This window comes from Ictidomys tridecemlineatus, chromosome 5 (assembly GCF_052094955.1).
Source record: "Ictidomys tridecemlineatus isolate mIctTri1 chromosome 5, mIctTri1.hap1, whole genome shotgun sequence".
Classification (NCBI taxonomy): Eukaryota; Metazoa; Chordata; class Mammalia; order Rodentia; family Sciuridae; genus Ictidomys; species Ictidomys tridecemlineatus.
In genome coordinates, this window is record NC_135481.1 from 165,917,868 (window position 1) to 165,945,850 (window position 27,983).

The window sequence follows — 27,983 nt, forward strand, 5'->3', positions numbered from 1 at the left end:
GGTGGGCTAACCGTCATAAAGATATGAATTGTCTTATTATTTATTTATTTATCAATTAAACATGTACTAAACTGGACAATACCAGTTAAAAATCGCAGTAAAATTATTATTATTATTGTTAGTAGTAGTAGTGTATTGAGGAGGCAGTTTGGTAGTGAGGATTGAACCCAGGGCTTTGTATATATTAGGCAAGTACTCTACTATGAGTTACATCCCCTGCCCTAATGCTAATATGCACTTTATTTGCTTGATCTATTAATTAATGAGAATAATGGGACAAACTCTCCCTCTTTCATATTAACCAATTTTCTTTAGTTCCTTCCATTTTGTATATTTTTTTAGAAACTGCATTATGTACATATAGATTGAGAATTATTATATGTCCAATGAATACTAATGCCCACTTAATATTTGATGGTACTCTTTATCTTAAGTAATGCTCTTTGCCTTAGTATTTCATTTGATACTAAGACTTATTCTAGCTTGCTTTTCAATAGAATTTATCAGGTATACTATTTTCCTTCCTTTTTTTTCTTGACTTTTTCTGAGGTCTTATGTTTTAGGAATATGTCTTATAAACAGCATACGAATAAATATTTGTAAAAATCCAGACTTACAAAGTTTTATTGTGATTATCAATAAATTTAGATTATTTCCCAGCATTTCTTTTGTGTTATTTCATTTTCTATTTTTTTTTAATCTCAAATCTACATTAAAATTGGAATTTTCTGTTTCTCTTGGGAAAAAAGTATTCTGTAGCACTTGGCCTATATTCTCACAAAGCACTAAGTGACTGAAATTGGCAGAAGCTACTGCAAGTTATTAAGGCAAATTAAGAGGAGGCCATCAGCCCAGGTGGTTTCTACAAACAGATACTTAGAGGCATTCTTTATAACTGGTTAATTTTGAATTGAGCTTTATCCAATTATAGATAGTCAACTAGCCAATCTGTTATATAACCAGGGACTCCCCATCAAACCATACCCAAATAAGGATAATGCCTACCTGCAGCTAATCCAGTAATTTTTAAATTATGCTTTCATGTTTACCCTATAGCTTGGTGCTCATTATGCTCTCTGAACTTCTTCTGGTTTAGAGTGCTATTCGATTCATGAATTGTTCTTTGTCCAAATAAATTCTATTAAATTTATTTTATCTCAGGTTTTCTTTTAATAAACCTAAGTGGGAGAAGATGAGGCTCATCAGTCGCAGAACTAATGAGAAAAAGACTTCAGGGAGACAATTCAGAGATAGAGTAAGATAACTTCGGTTGTCAACATATACATGCAGAGAATGATGAATCATGATGAAGATTTTTCTAGTTTTGTGAACACATTTTACATAAATAGTAGCTTACTAGGGAACACAGAGTTTAGGAAGAGGTGATAAGATAATGAACTAAGCCTTAGAGAGAAGAACCAATGAGATCTCTGGGTGAAGCTATGCAGAAAGGAAGCAGAAATAAGACACGAAGTTCAGGGGAAAAGATACCAAGGCACCTCTGCCCCAAAGGCAGAAAGGTCCACAGCAGAGCACATCAATAGAGAAATGAAGAGGAACACAACAGAACCAATGCTGGAGGGTCAGCAGACAAAGAGGAGCCTATGAGGAACAGACAAGAAGAATAACTAAGGGAGTAGTCTTAGAAGAGATATTTTTTAAAGATCAAATACTAAGAGAGCATTAATAATAGCAGAAAGAGAACAATTACTGAGTTGGCAATCAAGAGGTGATTGGCAGTATTTCTGACGTAGCATCAGAAACAGAGCAATTAAAAAAACACAAAAAGGCAAACATCTGCTCCAGGACCTTTGCAAAGATATGAAGCAGCGGACAACACAGGAGCTTCAAGGGAAAGGATTAAATTAAAGAAGATCATAGTGGGTTTCTTTCATGTCACCCTTCTGTTTTCATTTCCTAGTCTCAGGCTTGTTCGCTTCCTGATTTTTTTCCTCTGATGTTTAGGTGCTAGTCTTTTTTCTGTTCTACATTTAACTTACTATTCAGCATATGCCTGTGAGAAACATGCCTCTTAGTTTTGTCACAGTCATTTGGAATTTCCATCCCATATAAAGTGTCGGGTCTTTTCCCCAATTTTGATATATTCACTCAAGTTACCTTAAGTATTCCTAAAATTGATCATCTTTTCTACTTTTTTCTAGTTAATAATTAAACCACTATCAAGTTCAAAAAAAGTATTTACTGGAGATAAGGCTCAGTGGCATAGCACTTGCCTAGCATGAACAAAGTCCTGGGTTCAATCCCTGGCACAGAAAAAAAAAAAACACCAATAATAATAAAATAAAAAATCTACTCTTTTTAATTCCCAATAATGGGTCCATAGCCCATATCCAAATCTTTTGGGGAATCTGAATTTCCACAGCAGATGCTTGTATCCCCAGGCCCTAAGAATCTGATGTAGATCTGGGGTGGGAACCAGGGAACTATATTCTTTTTAAAGAGCTCCAGGGAATTCTGATGCATAGTCAGGTCTGGAAATCACTTAGTTATTAAACATTTTACTGTTGATTTACTAGGATATTACAAAGAAACTACTAATAAGAGTTTTCTTAGAATAACAGTGGTGCTTTACAGAGTTCTCCAACGACAATAACAAAATGTCTAAGTTCTGTCAGTGAATGTAAATGTAAACTACCCTAGTTCCTTTAAAAACAAACAAATAGACCTTTAGCAGGAGTACTATAGCAACAGTGAAGAGGCACAGGGACATGGGTAATTTCTAAGGCCCTCAAGGCTCAAACTACCGAGGCAATTTATGAGAAGCCAATATATATTAGCTCAATTATTATCACACCTCTGGAGGATTTCAAAGAACCTCTCCTGCCTTTGTTTTGTTTTCTTTCCTTTTTAAATGAACTGATGATCTACCTTTCCACATAAATTAAAAATCACCACAATACTGATACTTTTGTCTTCTACATGTCCTTAAGAGTTCAGGTAAAATGTCATGTTGATATGTAAAATGTAAATTTATAGGTATAAAATGATTTATGATTGTAATTAAGATAGATTCAGATTAAAAAGAACTAAGTACATATGCTAACACTCAGTTTTTATTACAAAACACTACCTTGATATTCTTATCTTAATTGCCTGAATTAGGCAAAGTTTCAGAAGAATACATAAAGGGTTCTTTATAATTTTGTTTTATTCTAACAGTATTTACCAGCAATAAAAATCCAAATGAACAAATCTAAACCACTAATAAAAAATCATAAAACAGAAACTCCCTTTTTATTGCATACACATAGTTAGCATGGAATTAGGAGACATACAACCAGAAATCACAAGTTGCCAGATAAGACACAATAAGAAATGCATTCCACCTGTCACCCTGTATTCTTGCAGAAGAGAATAAATCCCACCAACAAAGGACCTGGACCTCATGGAGCCTGTGGCTCTACCAATGTACAGAAAACACAGGGCTCTAAGAACACATAGTTAACATCACCATACAGACAAAGCCAGCCAAATTTAGATGTGGGAGATTTCAGAGGACACTTGACCTGGTTTCTTCAATAAATAAATAGGAAAAAAATATTGGGAGGGGAGTTAGTGTATTAAAAGAGAAGTTCATTTATGGTAAAGACAGTTAACCAAATGGAATGGTGTCTAGATCAACCCTGTCTAGACCCTGATTTTTACAACTTGAGACATTCAGGAAAATCTGAAGATGAACTAGATACGTGGTGAAATTAGAAATATTTTGGTCTTTAATGGCACTTTGATCATTTAAAAAATTCTCATCATTTATAACTCTTTATTCTGTTTATACATAAACAGATTACAAGTTTTATTTTAAAACAATCTGAAGAGGGCAGAGAGGAAAAGTAGGTGAGGCTTATAAATAAAATAACACTGGCCATATGGCCATATGTTAAACATGTAATGTGAGTGATAGATAAGTGGGAGCTCATTATATTATTTTTGTATGCATTTGAAATTTCTGATAATAAGTTTAAAAATGTAAGTGAAGATTTCTTAAGATTTATTTTTTAAAAGTAAACATTCTCATTTGATGAAAATATTCAAGAACCTTAAATATAATACATTTTTTCTAAATATTTGTGCTAATACAGTCTTTCTTCCAAAGTCTCAGAATATAAATCATGATCAAAGCTGTCTTTTATAGGTAATTTACAAACTCTGAAAATAACATTTTATAAGGAATGCAAAAGCATCCTTTATTATGTTGTGAATTTTAACTATAATCTTTAGAAGCGTTTTTATATGGAGATAACAGTAATTCTAAGGAACACTAAACAAAAATGATCTAATAGGTGGTTATAAAGCTCTCATCTTCCCTAGGCCTCTTTGAAGCACACTATTTATTACAGAATAAGAGCAGTAACTTCATCTGAAGATTCTTTAAGTCATTTAACTTTAAATGAGTGTTACTGAGACTTCTGAGCATTCCCAGTCACATCTTACAAATATGAATAATTCACTGTTACATTTCTGCATAGGAAGACCTTGATTACAATGCTTTTCTATTCAGTGATTTGGTTAAAATAGAATAGAGTTAGCAAATTTGTGAAATGATTTAATTTAATGTAAAACCCTAGGGAAAAAATTTTGGTAAGACTAATAGTATTTTATTAATTGATTAAAAATCAGGAGTTTACAATAACTTAAAATTATGTTTGCAATGACTAGGTTAAAACAGAATCTTAACTAAACTTTACTCCTAACAGTAAATGCCAATTTTTACTCTACTAGGAAGAAAAATGTGTATTACAAGAATGAGAAGACAATCTCAAATTGGATTGTAATTAAGATAGAATTTTTATTTTACAAAGCTATAGTGATCAAACAATGTAGTAATGACATAAGGACATGTTGAAAGAGAACTGAGAGTCCAGAAATAAACACTCATATGTTAATCACTTTTCAACCAAGAGGCCAAGAAAATTAAATCTGTATAGAATAGTCTTTTCAACAAACAGCACTTAGAAAACTACATGACCACACACAAAAGAATAAAGTTAAAATGGGCGTGGTGGCACACGCCAGTAGTCCTAGCAGCTGAGAGGCTGAGAGAGGAGGATCATGAGTCCAAAGCCAGCCTCAGCAAAAGCTAGGCATGAAGCAACTCAGTGAGACCTGGTCTCTTAAAAGAATACAAAATAGGGCTGGGGATGTGGCTCAGTGGGCAAGTGCCCCTCAGTTGTTCAATACCCCATACAAAAAAAAAAAAAAAATGAAGTTAGATCCCAATCTCACACCATATACAAAATTAACTCAAAATAGATGGAAGATCTAGATGTAAGAGTTAATTCTATAAAACTCCTTGGGAAAAAAAAAGACAGGTATAATTTTTTTATGATCTTGGATTAGGCAATTTTTTAGCACTACAAAAGAAAAAAGTGGACACATTGGACACCATCAAAATAAAGCTTTTGTATTTGAAAGGAAACTATGGAGAGAGAGACAGAGAGAGAGAGAGAGAGAGAGAGAGAGAGAGAGAGAGAGAGAGAGAGGAAGACAATACACAGAAAAGGAGAAAAACTGTGCAAATCATGTATTTGATAAAGAACCTTATCTAGGATATGTAATGAACTCCCATAACTCAAAAGTAAAAAGACAACCCAATTAAAAAGATGGTAAAGGATCTGAGTAGACATTTCTATAAAAAAGATACAAAATGACCAATAAATACTTGATTAGATAGTAAACATCATAAGACATCAGGAAAATGGAAACTAAAACCAAAATAAGAATATACTTCTTACCTACTGGAATGACTATAAGCAAAATGACAAAAAACAAAAATCAAAATAAAACAAAACAAAAAATCCAAGAACTGGTGAAGACAAGGAGGAAAACTGGAACACTTGTACACTGTTAGTGGGAATATAAGATGGTGTAGCTACTTTGCAAATAGTCTGGAAATCCCTCAATATGTTAAACATAAAGGTATAAAATAACTCAGAAATTCCATTCCTATGTATAGACCCACAGAAAATGAAAACATATATCCTTCTAAAAGCCTACACACAAATGTCCATAAGAGCATTATGCATAGAAGCCCAGGGCTGGGGGCACTGCTAAATGGTAGAGCTCTTGCCTAGCATGCATGAAGCACTGGGCTCAAAACCAGCATAAAACAGACAAAAAACTGTAATAGCCCAAAGTGGTAACTCAAAAAGATAAACAAAATGTGGTATCCCCATACAATGAAACATTATTTGTCAACAAAAAGAAAGGAAGAACTATGGCTACAAACTACAATATGAATGAATCTTGAAAACATCATGCTTAATAAAAGAAGTTATTTACAAAGAACAAAAATAGGCAAATCTATAGAGGCAGAGAGTAAGCTAAGTAATGGCCTCTGGCTAGAGGTGAGAGAGTATGTACAGAAAATGAGAAATAACTACTAATGGGACAGTGTTTTTTTTTTCAGAATGATGAAAATGTATTAAAATTGATTCTGGTGATGGCTGCACAACTCTTTGAATCTACATAAACCAATAAACTGTATTCTTTCAATGGGCAAATTGTATATATATGTATGTATATATATATGTATATATATATATATATATATATATATATATGAAATAGATCTCAATAAAACTTAAGAAAAAGAAAGAATGATAAGAAAGTTCCCTTCTGTTAAATGAATGGGAACTGTCAATGTTCTTTATTCTTAAACCTTGGAAATGGTTAAGAAGAATGATAATTTTGCTTTACCTGAAAATCTCTGAGCCTTTGGAAATGGGATGTATGTTAATTGATCATACTGCTAAACTACAAGTGGCTATTGGAAACAATGTTCCCTATCATCTAACTAGACATGGCAAAATATGTCCATAAGCATTTGATGCAATGGATGCTGCAAGGATTCCTTGCAAAACCATGACCCAACTGAATTTCAGCAATGTCTTGCATTCATCAGAATGCCATGTGGTATTATTACCATAGGCACCTAGGATTTAGTCTAATTCTGACTTTCCTAAAAGGTTACAGGAAAAAAAAAAAAAAGGATTTAAAAGCTAAAAATGGGGTGGGGGAATAACCAAAACCTCCTCATAAAGTTGACTACATATAAACTCTACTTTGTTATTAAAAATTATTTTACCAAAGTAAGGGTAAACTTATACTATGCAAAAATCTTACAGTCTTCCAAAAGTTCACATTACCTTGAAGGGAAACCCAGAGGCTGTTTTATTTTCAAAGCATCTTATAAAGAAAGACTTGTCAAATGTTTCAAAATGTTTTCTACCTAAGAGAAGCTTTTACAAGTCATTCTTGTAAATAATGAGAATTTCTTTTCCCTCGAGGGAATACTTTCTACTTCAGTGTTTCTAAGAATATGCAGGGTTAAAACCACGTAAAATAGATTTTCTCACAGTTGGGGGAGAGCAAAATACCACAAATAGGAAACCAGACAGCTAGAGGGTCAAAACACTACACTTCCAGGTCAGACTTCTGGTTGCAATTAAGTAAAATTCCTATAAATATTTGTAAGGAAATCATGTTTTTTTGGTGTCCTCTTTCAGCCCTTGTAACTTTAGTTTTCTTTAGCAGCAACTTATACTTGTGAGTACATATATATCTATATATTCATTAAAAACACACAGAAACAAACATATACATTTACTCAGACATACACATCTATCTAATTGTAGAACTGCCATTTGACCTTAGCCTAAATCTTAAAACCAGAATCTTTTTCAGGCATTTTTTTGAATGCTTGAGATTACACATAGTTCGTTTTGTTTTTATTTAACTGTAGATACGGATAATCTTCTCAAGATATTTCACAAAACAGATTAGGCCAAGTTTCCCATTAGGTTCATAAAATCAAATAGTTAAAGTTGAATCTGGTTAGAGTTTACCTCTAAGTAGTAATGACAGTATTGGGGTAGAGCAGCAAATACAAACAAGCAAATACAAACAATTAAGGTACTCAAAGTTATAAAATGTCTCCACTCAATACTCCAGGAATAGCCCATTGGTGCTTAATGCTTCATGACTACCCACCTCACTCACAAATTTCTGGCAAATTAATTTAGAGACTAGATGAATCTTAACATCAGAGGGAATAGATAACCCTGCCCAATGTGCAAGAATTATTATACTGAATATAAAATTGTTGTGAGTATAGACAATTAAAGAAGCTAACTAAAAATATTTAGTAGAGAAAGATATAATTTTAGAGACTCTATGACATTTAGTCTAAATGATCAGAATAATTAGGTATCATATTAGGGAGTCTAAAAATGACAGTTGGGATTTTTAATCATCATTTGGGTTATGGGCTCCAAAATTCTCGTGATATTTAGCTAGCAAATCTCAACTTCAAAGTGTTATGTCACAGTGTAGTATTTTACATTAGAGCCTCTTCACTCATTTTTTTTCATACGCTTCAAAATCAGAACGTTCTTAACTAATATTTGTTAGATTACAATCTATCTCTTTTTAAAGCTTCTTTATGCATATAATATTATAAACTCCAATACTAGGAATCTAAAAATCTTGAAATTATGATGGAAAGTCCTGACCAAATGTGGTGGCAGTAGTGGTGTATGTGTGTGGTGGGGGGCACTGGGGTTAGGGGAGATGGGGGAATTAAAGGATAAAGCATTTACAAGCTGGTGAATTCTACAGGTGCTACTTAGGTCTGGGGAGGCTATTGCTCTAGTGTAGTGGCCGCGAAACTCCTGGGAAACAGAGCAAGGTCAACAGTTTTCACTACACCTTGCCATCCTGCACATAATAGAAATTGCATGCTATTCCTGTGAGAAAAGATCACTGCTTTATGGCAAGCTACAGAGAGAGCTCTTCTTATTAGTTTACGGCCAGTACTTGTCAAACACAGGAGAGATTGGTGCCTTCCAAGACTTCAACCAGATGTGCCCTGGGAAAGCACTGCCTAGAAGGGGGCTCATTATAACTTTGTGCCCCTACCCCTCTCCCAGCACACACATACACACACAAATTTCTATGTGGCAGTTAACCTATTTGGACAATATAAACCCAGTGCCTCAGTATATTAGGTTAGCAAACTGCTGGGATAAACTGTAATATTATACTGGATGAGGACTATTCTCTGCTGAATAAAAATGGTCTTCCATATGATTATCAATGTCAGAAATACTGTGAAAACCCAGATCACCAAAAGAAAGATTTTTAAACTCATCTCTATGTCAATTTACGAACAGGTGGCTTTCTCTTCCATTATTTCTCCTCCCAAAAGGGATGTCTTTGGAAAAATCTAGTAATAAACATCAATATTCATAGAACTGGGGGGAAAAAGTCTAACAAATCAGTATTTGATGGAAAAAATTCTTCTAAAATCTAAGCATCCTGTGGTATTTGGTAGAGTTGTTATCAACTTTCTAACGTCAAAAACATGCAGAAGTGGCTAAGGGTAGTCTGGTGGTAGAACACTTGCCTAAGCATGCATGAATCCCTGGATTCAGTCCCTAGTGCTGCAAAAGAAGATGCAGAAGTTTGGGAACAAAAATTCCAGCTGTAAATGTGAACAAATCTGAAAAGCAAAAGTAATATTGGACTTATATCACATAAAAGCTTCAAAAGAATTGGCACTGTAATTCGAAACTAAGCAAAGACAACACAGTCTGTTCTATGAGGGAAAAAAAGTGTCGTCTTTCTGATACTTGGAGTAATAGGTTCAGGGAGAATGGGCTGGTGGGAGAGAAAGAAACAGGACACTTAGGCCAACAGGATCATTCTAATAAGGCCTATACTAACATCGAAAACATTTTCAAGGTGGTTAAAGTTGAAGTTTGAAAACCACTTCATGTGACGAAAAGAATCCTACCCTTTTTTGAGGTCTTGTCCATGTGGCTCTTTTGTTTTAGCTTCTTATAAAATTAGGTAGACAAAGAATGAGGCACTGTGGCTGGCAATTTCCATAACAGATAACTATGACAAGTGGGAAATTACCCTTAAAGTGTAGAGATTGTATTTTCTTTCCCTATATTGTAACAAACGGCTACAGCAATCTTTCCATTTTTGAGAAAGTCCAGCATCTTGTGTTGTCATTGCGGCTTTAGCACACTTCTGGTAAAAAGTATAAAACTTCAAGTTTTACAAATTGCCCATTCTGGAAAAATAATCTTTGCTGAAATGTGGTACATTCACCAAAGGGCTTATAGGCGCTTGGTTTCATTATTGCCCTTTTATGCTTTTCATGTGTGGATGAAAGCTATAAAATGTTTTGACTGAGTACATTATGGGGAGAAATGTAAATAATAACCAAACCTACTTAAATATATGTGTAAAAAGAAAACACATGTTTCTACCACGCTCTACAACCAACTTAGGGAAACTTATTTCTATTTGTAAAGTGCTGTGAATGCAAAAATCAATGTTTTTAAATATTAAGAATATTGAACAGAATAGCAGATAACTAAAAATGTGCTGTGCTGTTTATAAAACCACACAAGTGACTAATTACTCCTTTTAAAGTCTTGTATATGTGCCTGTGAAAGTCAGAAAACAACTAGCTCCTTATTCCACCTGTGACTGCAGTAGAGTCCTACTCCCATTGGGTGTGCACTCCCACTGAGTGTGCACAAAAGTAACCACCAACAGTACACTATCTGGGATTTAGAAAATGATGACAAAAATAGTATTATCTGTGAAGGACCTGTGCTTATTCAGACTTCACAGCTGCTAAATGTATAATAATGTTTTATTGTTAATGTGTAAGAGAAATGCTGACTGAAGGGGAGTATATGGGTAGTGTTCTAGGGGAAGTTTGTACAATCTTTCTGAAAATGCCTAAAGGCTTATATTGAGGAATGGCTGGGCTCAAAGGCAAAAAAGTGTTTCACTTCCAAAATTTATTTTAACTAGGAAAAGGCCTTGTTTTCAATGGGCTGGGAAAATAAATACAAAACACCACATATACAAATTTGCACTTGTGGGGACGCCAGGGAGAAGGGCTCACAATCAAGCCAGTGTCTCAACAGCAAAGAGAAAGCTTTCATTGGCAGGTACAGAGCATGGCACAGGGCGCTGGGAAAAGGAGGGGAAGACTTCTCAGACAGAGGGAAGAATAGGAAGAACTTGCTTGTTTTGGCAATCTGTCTTTTCTCTTTCTCCTCTTGTGTGAACACCCACAGGTTCCCTAACATAGTGCTGACGTGACCCACCACAGAATGCTGCAAAAGGGGGTGGGTGGGTGGATGAACAGAGAGGAAGACTTGGTACTTCAGCCTTGAATAATTGCATAAGATACCTGGGATGCCAGAAAAGGATAAGCAGATAGCTTGAATCTCCACCGGAAGCGTGTGGCTAAGATTTTAGAAGAGCATTCAGCTTAGAAGAAAAGCCAAAATGAAAGCCTCTGGTGTTTTGTATTTATTTTCTGAAGACAGAAACCACAGTACCCAGGAAAATTCAATTTGTTTTATGGCATTTTCCAAAGGACTGGTTTTCTTAGATGTTAACTACAAGAAAAGGTTATGCAGAATAGAATAATAGGCAGTAAAAAAGATTTTACTCTTAGTGCTCCACAAACACAAAAATGGAGTGAGCCCTGTTTAGACAATGCATGGAGGCAAGTGCTTTGAGCTAGAAGATGAGCTCTGTTTGGGAGTCTAAATATTTCTTTTTCATCTCATGATCAGAGTAGGGGATAAAAAAAAATCTTAAAGATACTCTTATGGTAGTTTAGCAGAACACTGTGGTTAATTTAAAGAAATCTGTGTTCTCCTGACTAGAGAAAAAAATTATTAAAAGAAAATACACATAACATTCTTCTTAGCAGGGACCCAAGAAGTGAGAATAAGTCAAATGTGAGACAGCAGTGTTTTCACTCTGCCTTTGACACTTACTAGCTATGTGACCTCTGAAGAACTTACTTCAAGTCTGGTTCTCATCTTTAGGACAAGGGTTAAGAAGGTGGCTATAGGGGCAGGGGTAAGGCTCAGTGGTACAACACTTGACTAGCATGTACAAGGACTTGGGTTTGATTTCCAGCACTGGGGGTGGGGTGGGGTAAGCAGTTAAAAAGGGCGGGTCATGAGGACCTGGCATAGGTGTGTGAAAGACCCAACCTAATGCTGGCAGCTGGCAGTTGACACTTAGTAACATGAACAGGCAGAGGTACTAATTCTAAAGAATAGCTAGGATGAGGTGGACTGGAGGAAAAGTATTTCTCTGTCCTTAGCTGTGTGTGAAGATGTGGCAGGCTAATCTTACCCTGGGGTAGGATGTAGTTTTGACTTTCTGAAAACCAAATGAGGAAACTACTTAATATGTTACTCATAGGTCACTTTCACCTATGCTTTTTGTTCAAGGAGGAAAGAGATGTTGCAAAGGAAGCCGGCTGTAAAGCCTGGGCCAAGAAACGTGTGATCAGCGAGCAGTAACAATTCCTTTATTTTTTCCAACACTTGCAGTCCTGATGAACATTAGGCTCCCCAGCAGATGCTGAACAGGACAAGATCCCTGCCTTTGATGAGACCTAAGTCTATCTGGGAGGCAGGGGACCAATTAGACTGATGAGAGACATTACTTTAAAGTGCAAACAGGTACACAGGGAGAGAAGGTAGAGCTCCTTGGAAAAGTAGACACAGAGAATCAGGTAAGGCCTCTGAGAGAAAGTGACACCTGAGCACAGGCCTGAAGGATAGTGAGGATTTTGCCCAGAGGAGCAACAGCAGCATGTACAGAAGTCAGAGGCAAAAGAGTACATCGAGTTCTGGGGACTGCCAACACAGTTAAAAGGACGAACTGACAGATGACCATTTAGGAGCCCTTCTAGTGTGCTGGCCAAGATGGCACAATGATTCCCTTCTTCCTAAGGGAGAGGGACACCTGAACTCAGTGCCCCATAAGTCCGGTTGGAGAACTGCCAAAGACTTTCAGCCTGGCCAGCAGTCCCTCAACAATCAGACTGCTCAATGCCTGAATCTAGGACTAAAATGTTTGCCACCACCACCCCCAGATCACTTTCATGCTTACACAGTGAAAAAGATAATAAGTGGGAGATGTGGGGCTCCTCTTCTGGAATGCTTCTATAAGGTACAGTGAGTTATTCTCAGTCAAACACAGCTTGCTACAGAGCGCCAAGAGAATAGACAATCTGTATGTGTGACAGTACGTATTGAGAATGTCATCCTGTGCCAAGTGATTCCCCAGAATACTTTGCAAAATGGTTTAGGGCCCAACATGGGGAGGACACTGCTACCAAGGTTTTTCCTGATTGAGCAGCATCTAGAAGGAAAGGGAGACCCCTAGAGAGGCAGAGTCAGCTGCTGGGAGGATTGATGATCAGAACAGACATGATCTATAGACCACTAGAACCCAAAGTGGGTAGGTCATCTTATAATTTGCAGTTGATTAAAACTCATGACTGGACAAGTCACTGGAAGCTGTGACCCATTGGTAAGCTTGGTAGGAACTATGTTAGAGAGACCAACAGATATCTCTGGCTTATTAGCTAATTATGTTTGAAACTCAGTAAGACAAAGAACACATACAAGATTCAAACTGTATGCTGTAGGCTGAACTGTGTCCCCTCCAAAATTCGTATGCTATAGTCCTAACTTCAGACATGCTGATCTCAGACTTCCAGTCTCCAGACTGTGAGAAAATTAATTTCTGTTGATTAAACCACCCAGCTTGTGGTCTTTTGTTATGGAAGCCTAATTTCTTTTTAGTGCATGGGTTGGAATCCGGGGCTTCATGTATGTTAGACAAGTGCTCTATCACTGGGCTACCCCAGCAGGCCTAACAAACTAATACACTGTAAAATCAGGAAAAAAAAATCTAGATTTGGTGGACAGAGGACAGAGTTATGCCACCTAAGAGAAAAGCCACAGCATCTGAGCTAGTCCATTCATTCAACTCAGTTCACAGACCTATTATCTCCTTAAATGGAGAGCCAGGCACTCCCTTGAGTAAGTCCTAGCCAATAATATCACAAGTACAACCTATACATCTTCCATTTGGGATTTGTAGCCTTTTTCTACGTACCTGTACAGTTAAAAAAAAGGTAAATACTCAGAAATTTTGAGGATGATTAGAAATCGACTCTGAGGTAATGTTAATTCTTGGGATTGTTGATTGTTACTGTGATCCATTAAAGGGTGATAAATAGAAATTTGGCTTAAATTAATCTCACAATGGGTCTTTCAAGCCTGTGAAAATCTCCTAGAGTTGTCCCCTCAGTTGTGAAGGGTATAACTGGGATGGACTAACTCTGAAACTGGTAGACTGTTATGTCTCATGGAGTGAGTGTTATTATGGCAAAGAAGGTCTAAATTCACTGGAGTCCCCACTTCCCATCAAAACTGTAAACCAGAAGTAATATTAATCCCTAGGGACTCAAAGAGATAGATCACCATGAGAAATCTGAAATATCCTTAGGTATTTTTTATTTTATCTCTTTTGTTTTAGGTGGAAGAAATAGATGGGTCTTGTAGAATGATGGTAGATTAATGTAAGTTTAATTAGGCAGGGATTTCTTTAGAGATGGTTTCTCAACTATAACACTAGAGCATCTAGTACTATAAAACGGGCAAAATCTGCTTCTTTCTATCCTGGTGAGCATCAAACATTGTAGCAGGTTCTATCTACTGGCAGAGACAGCCATATAGTTTCACTGTTTTGCCTTGCTGATCTGTTAACATTCTGCTTTCATGATGCTATTCAGTTCACAGGGACAGCCTCCATATTTTGTAGGACACTTTTCTAGACTACTACACTGAAGGCATTTATCATAGGACTTACATGGCAGGATGTGGCACATATTCTAGGTATCAGGCTAAGACACAGTGTATCAGATGGTGACAGACAACCTTTCAGAATACAGTTTCTGAATGTTCAGTGGTCTATGGCATGTGAAAGATCTCTCTAAAAGAAAAGCCAAGTTTTTCTTATATGCTGTACCTTCACTACTAAGAAATAAAGCACAAGCCTCAGTAGTATACCTGAAAATTTTTTTGTAACCTACAAAAAATAACCTGAAACAGTGAAAGCTGGAGTGACCAGTAGGTAATAATTTGCACCTGATTTATTGATGTCTCTGCCCAAGGAGCGGTACCAGTCTACAGTGAGGTGAGTGAAAACAATGATATAACCTCACTTGGGGTGGAAAAGGAAAATCTGGTTAGTAAGCAGAATGTTAAGTAGCATATTTTAGGTCATTTAGCCTATAAGAACAAATGGCCTGAGATACAAATATACACCAATTCATTGGCAGTGGTTAATAGTTTGAAAAAAATGGTCAGAAATTCAGAAGGATTGGAGAAAAGGACATTCAGGGAAAAGTTGGTAGAGTATAAGAATACTGGTATCATAAGTGAATATTATCAAAAGGTGCCATTGAGATAAAATTCCTGTAATGAAGACAGCCTACGTCCATGGATGCTGACCAGCTTCTTTCCCTATAGCCCGAGTACCTGCTCACAGGGCTCATGAGCATTGTGACCATGGTGGCAAGGAGAAACATTCTGCTTGGGCTCAACAATATGGACCCAATCACACCAAGGCTGAGCTCTGTCAAGTAGCCAATTTTCCAGCAGCAGCAATTAATCTGAGCCTCCTACTAACTCCCTTACCACAGGTAGATGGGGCAGTGCTGGTAGATGGATTATGTTAGACCCCTCTCATCGCAGGGCAAGCAATAACTTATCAATATCTACTTATTTTAGATTTGAATGTACCTCTATGCTTGCCATTTTCCTGTCAGTCACTCTATGAAGACCCATTCACTCTCACCATCACGGTGCTTCTGACAAAGAAACTGGCTTTAACAGGGAACAAAATAAGGAAGTTGGTCATAAAAGTCGATGGTCTTATCAATGTTCAAACGTAGCTAGCCTTACAAAATGATGGAAAGGTTTACTGAAAATTCAGTCAGGATCTTATGGAACTGAGATAAGCTCATAACCTAAAGGATGCAACACATGCTTTTATCTACAGAACAGCATGTATTGCTTTGGCTGGATACATGGTTCCTGGAACCAAGGTATGGAAGTAGGAAGTGACACCCTCAGCAAAAACCTGAGTTCCATCCTCAGGACTCTTTTAGCTCTCAAAAGAAGGTTATAGGGGTTGGAATTGTGGCTCAGTGGTAGAGCACTTGCTTAATATGTGTGAGGCACTAGGTTTGATTCTCAGCACCACATATAAATAAATGAATAAAATAAAGGATCATCAATATCTAAAAACATATTTTTTAAAAAAACTAAAAAAAATGGGGGGGGGGGAGTTATAGAACACAGCAGACAAGAAGGAATCGGTTGCCAACTTCAAAGTGTTATGTAATCATAGACAAACAATCCAAAGGGAAATTGAAATGGTAGTCAGGATGACACACTGGGACACAGACATGGAGAAAATACAGGGAGTGTAAATGGGCGCTACCTCATGGAGCATGGGTACTGCTGGAAGTTAATTAAACAATAGCAACCCCACCAACACAAGACCTCAAGTCCCTCAGGAATGAAGGGAAGGAATCCTGATCAGCTGAGTTATTAGCTAAAATAGAGAACATGAAATAAATACTACTGGAGGGAAGACATGAACTACATGTTTCATGGTTATAAAAGTCAGGAACAGGAATCTGCTCGTAGGGTCTTCCGTGTTGCATCATGTACATATTCACATATATTATTTTTTTTTGTTTTCTGTTTCCCTTCTCTTCTGTTTAAGGTACGCTCGTAAATAAACTTTACATTTATTTGACAAATTAACAAATATGGTTCATGAAAGAATTAGAGGAAGTAAAAGATAACTTAGAAATCCTGGACTTGGAGCTGGAACTGGAGAATTGGGTCATTTCTTTTGGGGGAGATGCTGAGCATATGTCCTTGATAGCTGGGAAGGTTGTGCTATTAAGAAATAGTTTGTTGTTATTATTTGGAAGTTCATGGAAAAAGAAAGCCAAGAAAACATTTTTAGCAAATAACTGTAACTTCTGTCCACCTACCCAAACATTTTGATCATCCTCCAATGCTTTGGCAACTTTCTGTGTTTTATAAGTCTCACCTTCCCAAAGGTAAAAGCCAAACTTTCGCTTCCCAATTTATTTGTAACTAGGGAAAGCCACAGATCTGGTTTGCTTGCAGAGACTTAGACAGCTGCACAGGGAGTGGCCATATGCTGGGCAGTCAATCTCTGCAGGTGGGACAGAGATTTCTGATGCTCAGTCCTGAGCTTCATGGATGGCAGCTGAAATGGTGTACTTACCAAAGCTGACCCCATCTTGTGACTGAGGTTGTCCTGTTTGTGTACTTTCAGAATGGAACTTGCCAGCCATTCCTCATGGATCCTGAGAGCTACCTAATACTTTTAATCAACTTGTTCTCTGATAAAGAGCCAGACCCATCTGGCTAGTCTCATGCAGAGAAGAAACTGGATAAAAGATATTTGGCAACTAAGGTCCCTGACCACAAAGGGTTTCAAGTTGGGGACTATCATATTTTTGTTTTCAAAAGGCCATTTTGGCAGAAGAGGTGTGGATAAATTGGAAGGAAAATCAGAAGGGAGGCTGTGGCAGTAATTCAAGAGCTGATTAAGAAGGACCTTGACCAAGAAGTGACAGTAGGAAAAAGTGAAAACTAGGAAGAAATAGGCAAACAATTGATACAAACCCAAACTGTAAATATACAATTCAGTCAGGAAACAAAAACATAAAGATAAATAAAAATCAAAAAGCATGACATCTCCTTTGTGATTTTTTGGACTGTCAGTTGGCAAAAATTAAACCGCTGGTAACACCCAATGTTGGACAAGACTAGGGAAAATATTAATGAGATAGAACTGATGGAAACTGACATCAGTTAAGTCTTTTTAAAAAATTTCCTTGTATCACTAATTTTTACTGAATCTATTGAAATAACGTTTTAGTTGATTTTTTCTTTTTTGGTACTGGGGATTGAACCCAAGGGTGCTTAACCTCTGAGCCACATCCCCAGCTTTTTTTATATTTTATTTGGAGACAAGTTCTCGCTAAGTTGCTTGGGGCCTTGATAAGCTGATGAGACTGGCTTTGAACTTGCAATCCTCCTACCTCAGCACCCCAAACTGCTAGGATTACAGGTGTTGGCCAACACACCCAGCTAAGTTGACTCTAAAAAGGATAAAGGTACTGAAATTGAAGAAGACTGGAGAAGCAGTGTTTGATTTGGGTCTTAAGAGTGAAATAGGAGTTTGTCAGACAAAGGAGAAGCTTAAAAAAGTAAAGGTACATTGGGCTGGGAATGTGGCTCAAGCAGTAGCGTGCTCGCCTGGCATGCGTGCGGCCCGGGTTCGATCCTCAGCACCACATACCAACAAAGATGTTGTGTCCGCTGAGAACTAAAAAATAAATATTAAAAATTCTCTATTTCTCTCTCTCTCCTCTCTCACTTTCTCTTTTTTTTTTTTTTTTTAAAAAGTAAAGGTACAAAGGTATATCAAATACAGGGTTGTAGGGCAGGTAAATTACGCCAACTCTCAATTTTGTTAGGAGCAGTAAAGATACAACCATTTACAGGACTTATTACCTATGTGAATACACATTACCTACTGCAAGCCAGGAACTGCACTCCATGCTGGAGAGAAAACAAGAGAATAAAAGGGGAAGCACCTGTCTTTCAGTGGCTTACATGTTTGTGCACCTGACATTCCTCAAATGTTATGAAGGGACATCCAGTGTGGTGGTGATCTATTGACAGATATACTTTTTGAAAAATGTTATGTGTTCTTTTTAGATATACATGACAGTATAGTGTATTTTGATATATGCATACATGGAGTATAACTTATAGGAATTAGGATCCCATTCTTGAGGTTGTGCATGATGTGGAGTTTCAATGATGATATATTCATAAAGGAACATAGGAACGTTATGTCTGATTCATTCTACTGTCTTTCCTATTCCCCATGCCATCTCCTTCCTTTCATTCACCTTTGTCTAATCCAATAAACTTCTATTCTTCCCCCTTTCTCCACTTATTCTGTGTTAGCCACATATCACAGAGAACATTTGATCTTTGTTTTTTGGGGACTGGCTTATTTCACTTAGCATGACAGTCTCCAGTTCCATCCATTTACTGGCAAATGCCATAATTTCATTCTTCTTTATGGCTGAGTAATATTCCATTGTGAATGTATATCATAATATCTATATCCATTTATCTGTTTAAGGGTGCCTCGGTTGGTTCCATAGTTTAGCTGTTGTGAATTGAGCTGCTACAAACATTGATTGTGGCTGCATCATTGCTGATTTTAAATCCTTTGGGATATATTGAGCAGTGGGATAACTGGGTCAAATGATGTTTGACATTCCAAGTTTTCTGAGGAATCTCCATATTGCTTTACACAGTGGTTGTACCAACTTGGAGTTCCATCAGCAATGTATGACTGAACCTTTTTTCCTACATCCTTACCAACATTTATTTTACTTGTATTCTTGATAATTGCCATTCTGATTGAAGTGAGCTGAAATCTCAATGTAGTTTAATTTGCATTTCTCTAATTGCTAGAGTTGTTGAACATTTTTTCATATATTTGTTGACCATACATAATCATTCTTCTGTGAAGTGTCTGTTCACTTCCTCTGCTCATTTGTTGATTGGGTTGTTGTTGTTATTATTATTATTTTGGTGTTTTCTGAGTTCTTTGTATATACTTGAGATTAATGTTCTTTTTTCAGCAATGAACTTTGCCCAGAAAGCTGAAGATAAAATAGGTAAAAAGAAGACTAAGCTCCAATAAGAACAAGGCCCCATCTTAAGAAGAACAGAAGAATAGAGCTTTGGAAGAAAGGAATTAAGTTTGCCACAGCTAGAACAAGCAAGAAGATAAAAGTGGTACAAGATGAGGCAGTTTCCAAGGGCAATCAATCACACTACTTATCTCACTATAAGAAAACCTAGTATTAGTCCCATTAGTGGTCAGTGGAGGGCTCCTGATGTAGAAAGAGAATCAAGTCAAAGGAAAATGACAGAGAAAAAATAATTTAGTAATTTATATACTATATATGGCATTAATATCCTTAGCTTTCACAAACTGTAAATACAAAGAATTAGAAGTGTTCAAATATGAATATTCTTAGGATGTTCATTGGACTATTCTTTATAATAGTACAAATATTGATGTAATCTAAAAAATTCATCAATAAATTAATAGTATAGGCATTTAATGGAATGCTATGTAGTCACTTAAAATGGCTATGTGGGCTAGGTGCCATAGCATACCTGGACAATTTAGCAAGACCCTGTCTCAAAATAAAAAGTTCCAGGAGTTCAGTTCAGTGATAGAGTACCAGAAGGCTAAATCCCCCAGGAAAACACACACGCACACACACAGTTGTGGAATAGTCACTTTAGAAGAATTAACAAAATTGGAAGACTCATGCTCTGGGATTTTGAAACTACTACAAAGTTACAGTATCCAGACAGTGTAGAACTGACTGGGATAAAGACAAACATAGAAGTGGAATAGAGCAGAAATCCCAGGAATAAATCATCACATAAATAGTCAGATGATTTTCAACAAGAGTACCAAGTCCATTCCAGGGGAAAGGACAATCTTTTCGCAATGTGCTAGGAAGACTGGATATCCACATACAAAACAATGAAGCTAGGCTCTTACCTGAAATGATATACAAAAATTAACTCAAAATGATCAAATACCTAAGTTCAATTCTATAGAATTTCTTATATTTTTAGAAGAAAAAATAAAGGGAAAGCTTTGTGACACTGGAGTCATCAACAGTTTCTTAGATATATCATCAACAAGTGAAGAAATAAATGAACTGGCTGTATCAAAATTAAAAACATGTAGGTACAACTACATTATCAAGAGACTCAAAAAACAAACCGCAGAATGGAAAAAATATGTGCCAATCATATATCTAATAACAAAATTAATACACATAAAAATAATTCCTATAAGAAACAACAACACAAAAACAAAACAACCCTACTGAAAATGAACAAAGGACATAAATAGACATTTCTCCAAGGAAGATACACTAATGACCAATGAGTACACAATTGTCAACATATAAGATGATAACATTACTAATTGTTAAGGAAATGTCAATCAAAACCACAATCAGGTATTGTTTCAAACAGATTAGAATGGTTATTATCAAACCAACTGAATATAAGTTCAGGCAGGGACGTAGAGAAAGTGGAAGCTCATGCATTGCTGGTGGGAATGTAAAATGATATGGTTATTATGAAAAAAATATGGCAATACTTTAAAAAAAGATAAACAGGATTAGCATATGATCCAGCAATACCACTTGTAGGTATATATCCAAAAGAACTGAATTCAGGGACTTGAAAATATCATCTGTACAACAATATTTGTAGCAGCATCCACAACAGCCAAAAAGTGTAAATAATCCAAATGAACAAAATGTGGTACACACTGAATATATTAATGAAATACTATTCAGTTTTAAAAGAAATGAAATCCTGATAAATGCTACAGTATGAACATTGAAAACATGCTAAGTAGAATAAGCTAGACAAAAAAAAAAAAGATCAAATATTGTGATTCCACCTATGTGAGGTACCTAGACTAGTCAAATTCATGGATCCAGAAAGCAGAATGGTTGTTACTAGAGGCAGGGAGAGGGGAAAATGGAAAATTGCTATTTAATGAGTATCAAAATTTCAGTGTGGGATGATGAAAAAGTTCTGGAGATGGGTAATGGTGATGACAGATGATTGCACAACAATGTTCAGAGTATTTACTGCTACCAAAGTGTACACCAAAAAATTCCACCAGAAAACTTCTAGAATTAGTAAATGAATTTAGCAAAGTAGCAGGATACAAAATCAACACCTATAAATCAAAGGCATTTCTATGACAAATCCTCTGAAAAGGAAACAAGGAAAACTACCCCATTTACAATAGCATCAAAAAAATATTTGGGAATCAATCTAACAAAAGATGTGAAAGACCTCTACAATGAAAAATACAGAATGCTAAAGAAAGAATTAAAGAAGACCTTAGAAGATGGAAAGATCTTCCTAGTTCCTGGATAGGCAGAAATAATATTGTCAAAATGACCATACTACCAAAAGCTTTGTACAGATTTAATGCAATTCCAATCAAAATCCCAATGACATTTCTCATAGAAATAGAAAAAGAAGTCATGAAATTCATCTGGAAAAATAAGAGACCCAGAATAGCTAAAGCAATCCTTAGCAAGAAGAGTGAAGCAGGTGGCATCACTATACCTCCTTAAACTATACTACAGAGCAATAGTAACAAAAACAGCACGGTATTAGCACCAAAATAGACTTGCAGATCAATGGTACAGAATAGAGGACACAGAGACTAACCCATATAATTACAGTTATCTTATATTTGAAAAAGGTGCCAAAAACGTATATTGTAAAAAAGATAGCCTCTTCAACAAAAGGTGCTGAGAAAACTGGAAATCCATATGCAACAAAATAAAATTAAACCCTTATCTCTCACCATGAACAAAACTCAACTTAAAGTGGAACTAAACCAGAGACACTGCATCTATTAGAAGAAAAGTAGGCCTAAATCCCTATCATGTTGGAGTAGGACCCAACTTCCTTAATAAGACTCCTATAGTGTAAGAATTAAAACCAAGAATCAATAAATTCAAGCTAAAAAGCTTCTTTTCAGCAAAAGAAACAATCAATGAGGTGAATAGAGAGCCTACATCTTGAGAGCAAATTTTGACCACTCATATATCAGATAGAGCACTAATCTTTAGAATATATAAAGAACTCAAAAATCTTAACACCAAAAAACCAAATAACCCAATCAATAAATGGGCCAAGGAACTGAACAGACACTTCTCAGAAGAAGATATACAACCAAACAACAAATATATGAAAAAAATGTTCAACATCTCTAGCAATTAGAGAAATGCAAATCAAAACTACTCTAAGATTTCATCTCACTTTAGTCAGAATGGCAGCTATTAAGAATACAAATAACAATAAGTGTTGGTGAGGATGTGGGGAAAAAGGCACACTCATACCTTGCTGGTGGAACTACAAACTGGTGCAGCTAATCTAGAAAGCAGTATGGAGAATTCTTGGAAAACTGGGAATGGAACCACCATTTGACCCAGCTATTCCACTCCTCAGTCTATTCCCAAAGAACTTAAAAGAAGCATACTACAGGGACACATCCACATCAATGTTCATAGCAGCACAATTCACAATAGCTAAACTGTGGAACCAACCTAAATGCCCTTCCGTAGATGAATGGATAAAGAAAATGTGGATGGAGCTGGAGAATATAATGCTAAGTGAAGTAAGTCAATCCCCCCAAAACAAATGCCAAATGATTCCTCTGATTTAAGGATGCTGATTCATAATATGCTATAGGTGGGGGGTGGGGAATGGGAGGATTAAATAAATTCTATTAGACAGGGCAAAGGGGAAAAGGGGAAGGAGGAGAAGGGAAAGAGAATAGGAAAGATGGTAGAATGCGATGGTCATCATTATCCTAAGTACATGTATGAAGACACAAAGGATGTGACTCTACTTTGTGCACAACCACAGATATGAAAAATTGTACTCTATATGTGTAATAGGAGTTGTAATGCATTCTGTTGTCATATAACAAATTAAAAATTTTAAAAAATGGTTAAAATAGTAAATTTTATGTTATGTATATTCTATCAAAAAATTAAAAGCTTTAAAATAGTGATATATATAAATGACTTTTATATTAGATGGGAAAGATAGGTTTCAAAATTGTGTACACGGTAAGATTCCTTTTTTGTTTAAAAATAAACAAACATCTTCCCTACATGAGCTCAAGAAAGGCTCTCATTTTCTCTTGGGGGCAAGAACTGTGATCCCTATCTGTGAGAGAGGCTGAAACAGTATTTAACTTTGACTCAGCACTCAAAGAATACAAGGGAAGGGCTGGTTGAGAATCGGTAATGACTAAACCAACTATATATAGTATTTCTAATACCAGAGATGGAGGTCTTGAAATCTTGCTCTATTCCTCTCCCTTTTGACGATTTAGAAAGTGAGACCAACCAGGTCTGCTGGGGTACAAAGCATGCAAACTCTTATGCTTTTCTCAAGACTTATACTACTACTAAGTGACAAACCAGAGAGCATTATTCAATTCAACTCTGTTTGGAATGAAAATCCCATTTAAGGGTTTCAGTTTGGGTAACGTTAATCTGCCCACCTACTTGTCCTCTACACTGGGGCAAAACACCTTGGATCAAGAAAGCCTTCAGACAGAGTACTTAACATGTTTGTCCTAAAGAGGTATTATATTAGTGTAGTTGGCTCACAGCAGTCCAGGCACTATCCTCTGAGAACTAAGCTAGACTGACCGTATTTGCATGAGAAAGAATGGTATGAAATATGACATAAAGTAAAAAAAAAAAAAAAAACAGAAATCCAACATTGACAGAGTAGGAAGAACACTGGGATGGAAGTCAGAAGAGAGAGTGTGGGTTCAGGTTCTATCACTGATCACCCTCGAATTCATTCATGTCATGGCATCTGTGTATCAGGCGGGCCAAGCACTCGAGGAAGGGGGATGGGAGGTGATGATGCTAAGTAAATGATAGTCTCTGTCCTCAAGACAAGGATATTTTACTTGGACAAGCTGTTTATAGTTTTATAGTCTGAGCGTTTTCCACCTGTAACTCAAAAGATATTACTGTTAATAGGACATATGACCGAGAACTCAACTTTGGTGCCGTTCATGTTTTGGGGCTGATAATTCCTTCTTTAGTCCAGGGCTGCCTGTGCATTGTAGAATGTATAGTGTCATTCCTGGCCTCTACCCTTTACATTCTAATAGCACCCCACCTCTTCCAGTTATGACAGCTGAAACTATAGACATTACCAAATGTCCTCTGGGGACTGCCCATTTGAGAACCTTTGAAATAGGGTGACATATATAAAAACATTTTTTAAAAAGCATTAAGCTCTGGATAAATTTAAGTCAGTATTAATGTAAATCCATTTGCAAGATTACTTGTCAAAAAAAACTTTAAAAATTTTGTTTCCTTAGGAATGTTTTATTTGCTATTTTTATATATTTTGCCTACCATTAAAAGTCCTTGAGGGCTTTTTGGTTAATTTTCTTTACCCAAACAAAAGTATCTTCATTACAACATACTTTTCAAATGTATCATTATACTAACATGACAGTCAGAGTCAAATATAATTGCCGTCTCTACAAAGCAAAAATTTTATTTTCTTTATCCCAAATCAAAGTGCTCTGTGCCTACCTTTTAAGGACAAGGGACTGGATCTTGTGAATTCTGTATTTGATGGCCTGTGCTGTTTATGAACTTCCAAGTACTCCTTAACTCTTGAAAGAATGGTTTCTTTTAACAGCAAACAGACTTCCTAAGATAAATAAAAAATTGGATATAATTTTCTAATTTAATGCAATGCGAAAAAGCTAACAATATACACATTAAAATGCTGAACATTTCCTTCTGCTTGCTTTTTAATTTAGCTATGAATATTGAAAGAAATGTTATAGGAGTGGTGGATATTACTGCAGACTTAAACATGTTACCAAAGTTTGTTTAAAACCATAATGCTGGTGTATAATCTCAAAAATTATTTATTTCTCTCTGCTTCAGTTTCACAAATCAAAAAGGAAGACAAAAAGGATTATTACTTCAGTTTAAAAATCAGGGTGATGTGGTGATAAAATTGGTGAGATGAGGTATGCTTTCAAATAAATATCAGTCAGTTATTATGATGAATAGAAGAAACAATGGAGCCAATGCTGCTGTTAGCAAGGGCCCCAGGAACATGCCCACTGTGGCCAGGTAGGAGAGTGTAGACAGGGAAGGAGTCAGGAGTAAGAACATATTTACATATTGTTGGTGCAAAAGTCATAGGGTCCCAGACCACAGCCCAGGCAAGGGGAGGCAGCCACCATGGTTCTACAATACTACAATTATATCTGCAAGCATAGCATTCCCAGATCTTCTAACATGTTTGGGAAGAGCCAGAAACAGTGACTTTTATATAAAAAAGTTTCCTGTTTACAAACTCATTTCAATTTTTTTTAATGTAAACACCTTATTCATTAGGTTCTGGCTTCAAGTTTAGAAATCTACTGAAGAGAGTTAGTTGAGCAGTGGATTAAACAGAACTGGAAATAGTAATTTGATTTTCTTCCATATTCATGCTACTAATATCGCATATACCCATTTGCTTTTGTTAAACTGTACAATATTTATCTATTGATGAAAATAATTTAACTTCTCTTATTTCTATAAAGTAGATTAATATTTAGTAACAATAACAGAGGAATTTAATTAAATTTCAGCACGCCATAAACACAACCCAATTTCTAGCTATTGGTTTGTATATTGGAAGACATTCAGTGTAGTCCTGTACTACTAGGATAATGTAATATAGTGCAGGGAAAGAGAGGAAAACTATGCATAAAAAATGATGCCTTAGTAATGATAAATCCTGGTTCAGTTCACAAAGATGCTACAGCAGGCTCAGAGTTGCAGAGGTTACCTCAAACCTGTTTCACTGGTTTCTTACAATGCCATCTCTGAGAATCTTCATAAATTAAAACATTAACAAATTTTAAGCTGCTCTGAAAAGCAACCACAGCAAAACTTTTCCTTTATTGCAAATGCCTATATCCTTTAGACAGTATATAAAACCCTTGATTTAACTAACAAATAGAAGTTTCTAGATAAAATACAAACACTGGTCTCCTCTCTCCTGCTTTTTATTTAGCAGCCCAAAGATGCAGTGCTTTATGGAATAGAGAGATATCCATTTACAGTTGAGTGTTTTGGCATTGTTCACACAACAGAAAAGCAGCCTTGCCTTGTACTGTTGTTTTAACAATTAAAGAATTTTACTTCACATGCAGGGTTCAACGATGACTGAGCTAGAAAATATGTGAAAGACATACATGGAAACAAGGATTGTTAAAATTTGGCCATAAATACCCTATAAGGCTAGAACTAAAAATAGTATGAAAAAATAGAGCGTAGGCCTATACACATAAAGTTTCTCCTTATAGTTCCAAAGCTGTCCTTTGTGAATCAGGTTTCACAAATGGAAGGACAACCGTGTGCAATGTGGTCACAATACCTAGTTAACTGACCATGCTGCACTTACAGAAGCATTCTCTGCTGAATCAGAACAATGCATGAAAAGAAAAACTGCCAACAATATGACATTTTAGGGGCAGAAGAAAAGACCAAGTTAAAATCAATAAGGAACCAGGAGAAACATAAGGCTTCTCTAGGGGATTTACATTTGCTTCCTCAAGTTTACAAATGGAACCGTTTTAGTTTGACTGTTTGGGTACAAAGACTACTTGTGCTGGACTCAAAATAAATATATGTTTAATACATATAATTAAACTTCTTTTCTTAGACTTTCACTGTAGAAAGTAGCTGTTAAATGCACTCAAACTGTCTGCCCATGAAATCCCAACTGTGAGATAGTCTAATGATAAAAATGATGGAAGCACTAATAGGGCAAAGTCATGATTCTTCAACTAGCTCTTCTCCTTTCTTAAACAAATTATCCAGAAGCAATTTTAATGTTGGTGAACATGTGTTATAAAGGTACAACTTAAAAGTAGCAGCAGTCAGACATGTACTTTGATTTGAGAGAAAAGCTCAGCTTGCTGGCATGATCTCCCTTGCAGCTGCCACTGCAGCATTGCTCTGCAGGTCCTGTTGTGCACTGCACAACTTTGCAAAGTCATGCTTGGCTGCTCTGAACTAGGTACTAGTTGGAGCAATGCACCGGCATGTGGCACCTTGAAGAAACCTCACACTTGGCCTAGGAGGTGACTCACATACCCCTGGCTTTGAAACATTCCATATCAACTATCTCGTGGGCAAAAAATGATTAAGTATCAACATGAAAGGTCTAAGGCCAAAGAGGTAAAGCTGAGAGAGAATGCAGGAAAATCTGGGCCTGGAATAGTGGAATCTAGAACACTACTGATAAGTTAAGCCAGAAGCTTTCCAGTTAAAGTCCCTTTAGGTGAAGTAT

The 27,983-nt window shown here is 36.3% G+C and overlaps 1 protein-coding gene across 2 annotated transcripts in view; it reads right to left on the minus strand.

The window, feature by feature from the left end:
• Slx4ip (SLX4 interacting protein) overlaps positions 1 to 27,983 on the minus strand; it is a 184,575-nt gene that overhangs the window by 36,643 nt on the left and 119,949 nt on the right. Inside the window, exon 4 of one of the 2 annotated variants that reach the window (XM_005320479.5) lies at positions 25,214 to 25,334. The exons of the other annotated variant lie outside the window; for it this stretch is intronic. Within the exon in view, the coding sequence (XP_005320536.2) occupies positions 25,214 to 25,334 (121 nt within the window). The remainder of the gene's footprint in view (positions 1 to 25,213; positions 25,335 to 27,983) is intronic. 2 annotated transcript variants of the gene reach the window in all.